This window comes from Phoxinus phoxinus, assembly GCF_949152265.1.
Source record: "Phoxinus phoxinus genome assembly, chromosome: 25".
Taxonomy (NCBI): Eukaryota; Metazoa; Chordata; class Actinopteri; order Cypriniformes; family Leuciscidae; genus Phoxinus; species Phoxinus phoxinus.
The window spans coordinates 22793872-22802438 of record NC_136900.1 but is presented as its reverse complement, the minus strand read 5'-3'; the positions used below and the strand labels follow the sequence as shown (position 1 = coordinate 22802438).

The 8567-nt window shown below is 40.7% G+C and overlaps 1 protein-coding gene across 1 annotated transcript; it reads right to left on the bottom strand.

Annotated features, from left to right (window-relative positions):
- Positions 1–611: 611 nt before the first annotated feature.
- Positions 612–6735, bottom strand: LOC306993928 (uncharacterized protein). Its single transcript, XM_079604142.1, has 7 exons — positions 6617–6735; positions 6484–6518; positions 6148–6338; positions 2521–2675; positions 1969–2399; positions 1665–1870; positions 612–1566 (listed from the first exon to the last, which is right to left on the bottom strand). The coding sequence occupies exons 1-7, from the start codon at positions 6631–6633 to the stop codon at positions 1387–1389; spliced, it is 1215 nt and encodes a 404-aa protein (XP_079460268.1). The 5' UTR covers positions 6634–6735; the 3' UTR covers positions 612–1386.
- Between the last annotated feature and the right edge of the window lie 1832 nt (positions 6736–8567).

Here is an 8567-nt window from a genome sequence, read left to right as displayed (position 1 = left end):
AATGTATTTAAATCATTGCACCATATGCAATGCATTGCCCACTGAAGTTCAGATACTAGGTGTGTTCGACTTCGGTTGGATGTAACCTCTCGGGGAGTAGCTGAAAACTGAGCTGTCAAGTCTGACACTTTATCACAGCTGAAGTGAAATCAATGCAATATTTGACAAATAAACCAATGTTTTAGTGATATTTTCATTCAATATGTTCTGTTCTGCTTAACTGAACAGCAAGTTAACTGCTTAACTTGTCTGTTTGTACAAGAAAAATGTTCAACATAAGCCTATACTATTTAAATACCAATGAAGTTGAAGTTAAAGAAGATGAAAGCAATAAGGTCATATTTGATAAATCCAACTGGTAATTTGAACTGGTACAGAGTGACATACAAAACTTCCACTGTATTGTGAAGAATTTATATATAAATTTGTATATTCTCTCTCTCTCTCTCTCTCTCTCTCTCTCTCTCTCTCTCTCTCTCTCTCTCTCTCTCTCTCTCTCTCTCTCTCTCTCTCTCTCTCTATATATATATATATATATATATATATATTAATTACATTCATTCATTATTAATATTCATTATGAACCTCAAGGAACATCCAATATGTTTTTGTTTTTTTCATTTATTAAAAATTTTTTACACACAAACACGCATTTCACAAATTATACAATATTAATCAAGATTTTGGCTTTACTATTTTTGGTAACACTTTATTTCGATAGTCCACTTTAGACATTCTACTAAATAACCTTGCAACTACATGTCAACTAACAGTCATTAGATTATTAGTAGACTGTATGCTTAATAATATCTGCTTACACTTTATTTTGTTGGTCCCCCAACAGATATTCTACTGACTATAAGTAACTTGGCAACTACAAGTCAATTTATAACCCGAACCCTAACACTTAACCACAACCTTACAGTCTACTACAGTCTACTAATACTCTAATGAGAGTTATTTGACATGTAGTTGCAAAGTTACTTATAGTTAGTAGAATATCTAAAGTGGACTTTATAAAGTGGAACCCTATTTTCACATAAATGTATCATATATTACCACCGCAGTTCTATAAATCTAAAGATGCTAATTCCAAATGTGTTTTCACATTTTTTTTCCATGTTGTTTATCTTTTATATTATACACTGATATATTACTGATTATATAATATTTCCCCTCCAAAATGTTTAGTGGAAAGAAAATGGATCCCCCCCCCCCCCCCCCTCCAAAAAAAAGGATGTCCTCAACATGGAATGACATTATGAATGTCATTCATAAACTGTATGAGGACCACAGCGCTAGCCAGCGACAACTTGAATGCAGCTTTGTAAATGTGTAAGGTGTATGTACTTCTATGTACTGTAAAGTTATGGCAGCCATCATTGGCTAATGTGCACAGATGGCAGTATTTATTCTGGTAAAATCTGCTATGACAACGTCATACCGCCTTTTCAATTCCTCTGGTGACAATGAAGATGGGTTGAACTCCAGGAACTTATACGCATCCTTATCCAAGCTAAAGGCCCTCTTTGCCGTCAGACAGGATTCACCAAAGGCCTTCCAATTCTGAAAGATTTGAGATACAAAAAAATTAATCACATAAAATGCAATGAAATGAACTGTCATAAACCTGCAACTGAACGTTTACTCAGTGTGTAAGTTACCTCTTGCGCTGAATCAATATGCATCAGAACAATCTCCTTCAGTTCATTCTCCTCAATGAAGTGTTCATTAGAAAAGGTCTCGCTTTTGAGAGATTCCAGAAATACTAGCACTGATTTCCAGAACATATTGTGCTTAAGCAGAGTTTGTTGGATTTGATAAAAGTACTTTTGGACATCACTCAGATGGACAGTTTCGGGTATTGAACCTTGAAAAACAATATGAAGCAGACATTGATTATGAGAGATCACATGGAGATCAATGGTTTTTGACCATTGGCACACAGAAATCTTGAAAGAATCTCACCCTTTTCCGTCTTCTTGTTTGCCAACTTCAGCTGAACATCAGTCAGCCTGACTTGGATATTGTGCTCCTGGCTTTTCAGGTTTGACTTCTGAGCAGCAAGTTGAGCTTTTTCATTGGCGAGAGCCTGGTTTTGTGCAGGTTTAGCTCGAAAAATGGATTTAAGAATGTGTCCAACAAATGGTACAACGACAGCCAGGAAACTAAAACCAAACATTCTTCTACTAGCAAATCTGGCCTGACACCGGCTTATCCTTGACTCAATTTGTCCGATTTCCTCTAAGGTTTTCCTCAGTTCCATCTGAAGATCTCTCACCACCTTCTCTAGAGCCTCTATCTCCTTGGTAGTTTGTGCAATTTTTTTTTCTGCCTCAGTCTTTTCAAGAATCACATCACTGGTGCAGGAAGCCACACTGCGGTTGTGTTTCTCATATCTGATAATGACAGATTTCAGATAAACCATCAGTTCAACCATAGTAAACTTTGTTCTGTATGGGTTTATATATCATAATGCTTTTGATGTGTAACACTTTGAAACATTTCCTAAAATTGTACCTGTCCCCCATCTCTTCCACTCTGTTAACAATTTCTGCGATCCATTCTCTTGCTTTTTCCAAAGAACTAGTAGCCTGAATGTTTTCATTATTTTCAACAGCGAGTTTCAGTCGAGGGAACAGTGTGGAAACCATTTGGTTACTTGTGTCCACACACTAAAAGACACCAAGATGTTTACATGTTATTTCCTTGCATGTGCCCCATCAGATTTCGGAGCCAACTTAAATAAATAATTTTATATTAGATAATTAAGTTCCATTATAGGTAATTAAGTTCCCTATCAAGGGAACTCCCGCTGCGTTTAGGCTATGGGAACACCTCCGTGTGTTATGTCATGAAGCACATGTATAATCAATCCAATGAATGAGCGAGACGTCATGGGCGGGTGACGTCATAGACCAGGAAGCTATAAAGCACCCCTGAACGCAGAGCGTGTCAGCTTCTGTTCCTTCAGCATATATATATATATATATATATATATATATATATATCTCATTATGGCGAGCAAGCAAGATTGTTCCCTGCCCTCGTTACGTCACGGGTGGTGACACACATCAGCTTTGTGTCGCTTATTTAGGAGTGGAGCATGCCCAGTAAGTTCTCGAGGGGGCTGACTATGAGCATTGCGAGCTGCTGTCCGTGAGGACGCTCTGTGAAACAATTTCAGAGACTGTTGGGTCTCATGGCAGCTGCGTCCAACGTAATAACTTTTGGCTTTCTGTACATGAGACCCCTGCAGTGGTGGCTCAGGACCAAGGGGTTTTCTCCGAGGGGAAATCCGTTCCGCATGATCAAGGTCACGCGGCATTGCCTACGTGCCTTGGTTATGTGGAAGAAGCCTTGGTTCCTCACCCAGGGCCCAGTGTTGGGGGCTTCTTGTCGACGCTTAACGCTATAGACGGATGCTTCCCTCACAGGATGGGGGGCAGTCATGAGTGGCCGCTCGGCGACAGGTCTTTGGCAGGACCATCAGCTTTCTTGGCACATAAATCGGCTAGAAATGATGGCGGTATTTCATGCACTCAAATACTTCCTGCCAGACCTGAGAGGGCACCATGTGCTTGTCCGCACGGACAACACATCGGTGGTCTCCTACATCAACCATCAGGGGGGTCTGAGGTCTCAAATATTATGCAAACTGGCTCATCAGATCCTCCTATGGGCCCAGGGGAAATTACTGTCTCTCAGGGCAGTATATATTCCAGGGCATCTGAATGTGGGAGCAGATATCCTGTCAAGGCAGGAGACTGGAGTGGAGACTTCACCCCGAGGTGGGATCCTATGGGAGAACTTTGGTCAACTTTTGATCTTACGATACAACCCATTGTCCGCTGTGGTTCTCCCTCACTCATCCAGCTCCTCTCGGACTGGATGCAATGGTGCAGGTGTGGCCGAGGTCACACCTGTACGCCTTCCCCCGGTATCGATGCTCCCGGGAGTTCTGGAGAGGGTTCACCGGGAAGGGGCTCATCTATTGTTAGTAGCCCCGTACTGGCCGGCCCGAATGTGATTCTCGGACCTAGTGTCCCATCTCGACCGCTCTCCGATGGAGATTTCTGTCAGGAGGGACCTGCTGTCCCAAGCAAGGGGCACGATATTTCACCCTCACCCAGAGTTGTGGAAAATGACGTTGAGACCATCCTTCAATCCAGAACCCACTCCACGAGAAAACGTTATGCTCTGAAATAGAAATTATTCTCTACCTGGTGTGGAGAACGTAATTTTAATACTGTTAACTGCCCGGTTGGTACAGTTCTCGATTTCCTACAAGACCGTTTCTCTGCTGAATTATCTCCTTCCACCTTAAAGGTGTGCGTAGCAGCTATATCTGCGTATCACACCCCTCTGGGGTCTACTTCTCTGGGGAGAGATCCTCTTAATCGTATTAATCGTTTTCTCCGTGGCACATTTAGGCTTAGGCCTGCAATGCACTCTAGAGCACCGGCTGGGGATTTGGCCATTGTACTTAAGGGTCTGGCCTTGGCTCCCTTCAAGCCTATTGAAGAGGTTTCAGAAAAGTTCCTTACATTAAAAACTTTATTCCTACTTGCAATTTCTTCTGTCGGTTGCTCCTTCATGCCTAGAATTTGCACCTGGTATGGTTAAGGCATTTCTTTACCCTAGGCCGGGGTACATTCCTAAGATCCTTACTAATGTTGCAGGCCCAATTGTGCTGCAGGCCTTCTGTCCTCCACCTTTTAATACCCCAGATCAGGAAAGACTCAATTTGTTGTGTCCAGTTCGGGCTTTGGATGCCTACGTTCACAGAGCTGCCCTGTGGCGTAGATCAGAGCAGTTATTTGTCTGCTTCGGCTCAACCAAGAAAGGTTGCCCTGCATCGAAACAGGTTATGAGCAAGTGGGTAGTCGAGGCTATCTCACTCACTTATGAAGCGGTCGGACAGCCTTCACCTTTGGCTGTCCGGGCCCATTCTACAAGGAGTATGGCTGCCTCTACCGCTTTGATTTCTAGAGTTTCCCTTCACGACGTTTGTGATGCGGCAGGCTGGTCCTCACCGCATACATTTGTCAAATTTTATGATTTAGACCTCTCTACTCCTGGGGCGAGGTTGCTCGCTTCTTAGTGTGCGCAAGGACTTCACACAAACGGGCACTTGTTTCACACTATAGCTTCCTGGTGTCACCCGCCTATGACGTCTCGCTCATTCATTGGACTGATTATACACGTGCTTCATGACGCAACACACGGAGGTGTTCCCACAGCGTAAACGCAGCGTTTCGTTCCCTCTCAGGGAACTAAGGTTACATGCGTAACCAGAGACGTTATTCTATGTTGAAAATTAATCGTCCACCAAAGTCATCTCCTTTTGATGAATTTTGCTGATTTTAAACCAAAATATGCAGGTGGATGGGGGAATCTGTCCACATTTTTACAAAATATTAATTTATCAACACAACCAAAGAGTTTTAGCATTTATTGAGATGTGTTTTGTACTGCATATTACGGTCAACTGCATCAGATACTACAATAATGTGTAATGTCAAACATTTATCATAAATATTGTATAACTATCATTCCCCTTATCTCCACCAGAAGACAGAAAGTCTAGGGTTAAATACAAATGTCTTTATTTTGCATATCAGACCTGTATTAAATTCAATGGTCATTGTTTTTCTGCTGCTGATAGCTACTACTGGACCTACTGAAAATGAGAGAAATTATGTAACATTTCCAAAAGGTATCTTTTTCTCATATCCCAAAAGTACAAAAATCTATAAAACTTATGAAAGCCTGTGTGACCTTGAAATTAAATGTTCTTCTCCAATGGTGCATAAAATGAAAATTAAGTTATTGATTAGAGTGAAATATATGTTTCAGACATTAATGTTTTAACAAAAAAAAAAAAACCCAATTTGTTGTGTGCAAGATAACACAATAATGAGTAACTCATGCAGGAAAATTAAATGCATTATTACAAGCTACACTCATAAAATTTCTATTAATTTCAATGCATTTCAATGCTACTCCTTGAAATTCTTCTTGTTTTGTACCTGAATTCAAATTCAATACAAATCTATCCTCGATTGTTGATAGTATTAGCTTATTTTAATCTGCCTATTTAGTTTGACTTCAATAAGAGAAATGTCAGAAGAACATTGACTTTACCTTTTGCAGAAGAGCCTCAGAGGAGGCAAAAAGATTCTGTGTTTCAACAGCACACTCTCTGAGAACCCTCTCCAACTTGGGGAACTTAGCCAAACAGAGATAGGAGAGATGGTAGAGCAGAGCTGTACGCTCAGCCGATGGAAGAAGCTCTTGAAAGAAGATGAGTTGATTTTCTTCCATCACTTCTCTCACTAAAATTACAAATGTAATACTTACTACATAATGGTTTTGCACAGGCTTGTGTCAAATACCACAACATTAAGCATGTGAATTTATGAGACTGAGAGATTTTGATTACATTTATTGGTCAAAAACAATTCCTATACTTTTACTCACCTTCGGGAACGGGTCTTTTGCAAACCATTGTTAGCCTGTAAAGAAATTACATTGGTTGAAAAACAACAAAAAAGTAACAAAATGGCAAGAATCATTACAACAACGATGGATGGAGCATGTCAGTAAAAGTTACCTGTTAGAGGAATGCATCTCTAAGCAATGCAGTTATTATCTGCATAGGGAATTTATACTCTCTGTTGCCTCCTTAAAAACGTTTGGAACATATATACATAAAACTGCTTGTCAAAGAACAGAGGGAGGATCCTTTGGGGGATTAGCAGTCCTTAAAGGAACAGTTCACAAAAAAGAAAAGAAAAAAAAGAAAGAAATATATATACATATCTTTTATATTCTTCTGCAATTATATATATATATATATATATTAAAAATTTTTGACAATGAACATTGGATCTTGCTATATGTTGTATCTACCTATCTGTCTGTCAGAAAACTGATTGGGTGTTCTTTAGACTTATAATAAGTTGATTAACCTGTGCCAAAAATTCCTGTATGGGCCTGTTGATGACACACTTGATTTATCGACACTTTACAAACCTCACAAACCTGCACAAACCTGCCTTGCTTTAGGCTAGGTCAGTGGTTCCCAAACTTTTTCTGCCGGCGACCCTTTTGCAGAGAAAAATATTTTCAAGCCCCCACAATAAGGCTTTAACCTTGCCTTGAACAATGGGAGGGGAAGGGGGTGTTATTGGTCTTTTTATTATAATTAAAGGATTAAAATGGATTTAACCCTCTATGACATGACTTTTTGTTTGTTTGTTTGTTTGTTTTTTGGGGGGGGGGGGGAATCTTTCACCCCATTTTTTGGGAGCTTCGGGGTCCCTTATAATATATCCATGATAAAAAGTTTTCAATCATGATAAATTTAATTCTGAACTCCGACAGTACAATTTAGTTTAATTTTGTACATATTATATTTAGTTTATGAGCTGATAGGCCCAGAGTGACCAAACTACATTTCCCATCATTCGCTGTGGCAATATAATAATAATAATAATAGTAACCATAATAATAACAACAACAAAAACAACAACAAAACTGATGACACATAATGCGCATTCTTTGAGTTTTCTGAACTTTTGAGTTCAGAAAGTTTTGAGTTTTGAGTTTTGAGTTTTTTGACGATGAGACCCTGAAGACATTGCTCTGGATCGGGGGAACCTTACACCACCCTATCGACCTCCCAGACACCACCGGATGGACTGAAGGGAGACTGTCATTAGGTGTCTGGAAAGCGTCACATTCCGATCCAGGACACAGCCAGACTCAGATCCCAGATTACAACCCTCGACCGCGGAGAACTCGTCAAGTCAAGTCAAGTCAAGTCACCTTTATAATATAGCGCTTTTTACAATACAGATTGTATCAAAGCAGCTTCACAGTGATGAACATGAAAATAATACAAGAAGTTTGTTTCTAGAAGAAAATTGTGTCATCGTCATCATCCACCTGAAGTAAGACAGATCAATAATATTGTTGAATATTAAATGTCCCCACCTAAGCAAGCCAAAAGCCAAGGCAACAGTGGTAAGGAACAAAAACTCCATCAGGTGACAGAATGGAGAAAAAAAACATGGGAGAAACCAGGCTCAGTCAGGGGCCAGTTCTCCTCTGGCCAACAAACAAACAGTCTATGATTATGATTCAGGCAACATTACAGGTCAGAAGTCAGATTGGATCAGAACATTCACAATATTTATCCAGTTCCATCTGGTTGGAGTACGGAGTCTGACAGCCTGACAAGGTAATATCGTCTCCCACCCGTACCTTCATCATCGCCGTGTTTGGACGGCACTAAGGACGGTATGAATTGTGGAGTTCCCCATCTCATCGCTCTACATGGACTATGCTATTCTTGCCATTTTTTTGTCATGTGTTGCTGCACCACGAAGCTCAGCCAGTCCACCAGACCCACCGCTGCCTGATGTCTACAGCCCTGCACTGTCTCCGGAGAGCCTCTGTGACGTCGAGTGGCAGGTTGTGAATCTCGCCCGTGCGAGAGTGCCTGGAAACCTTCCGGCCTGTCGGCTCCGTCTTTGCTCCTCTCACCTTCGGCTCCACTG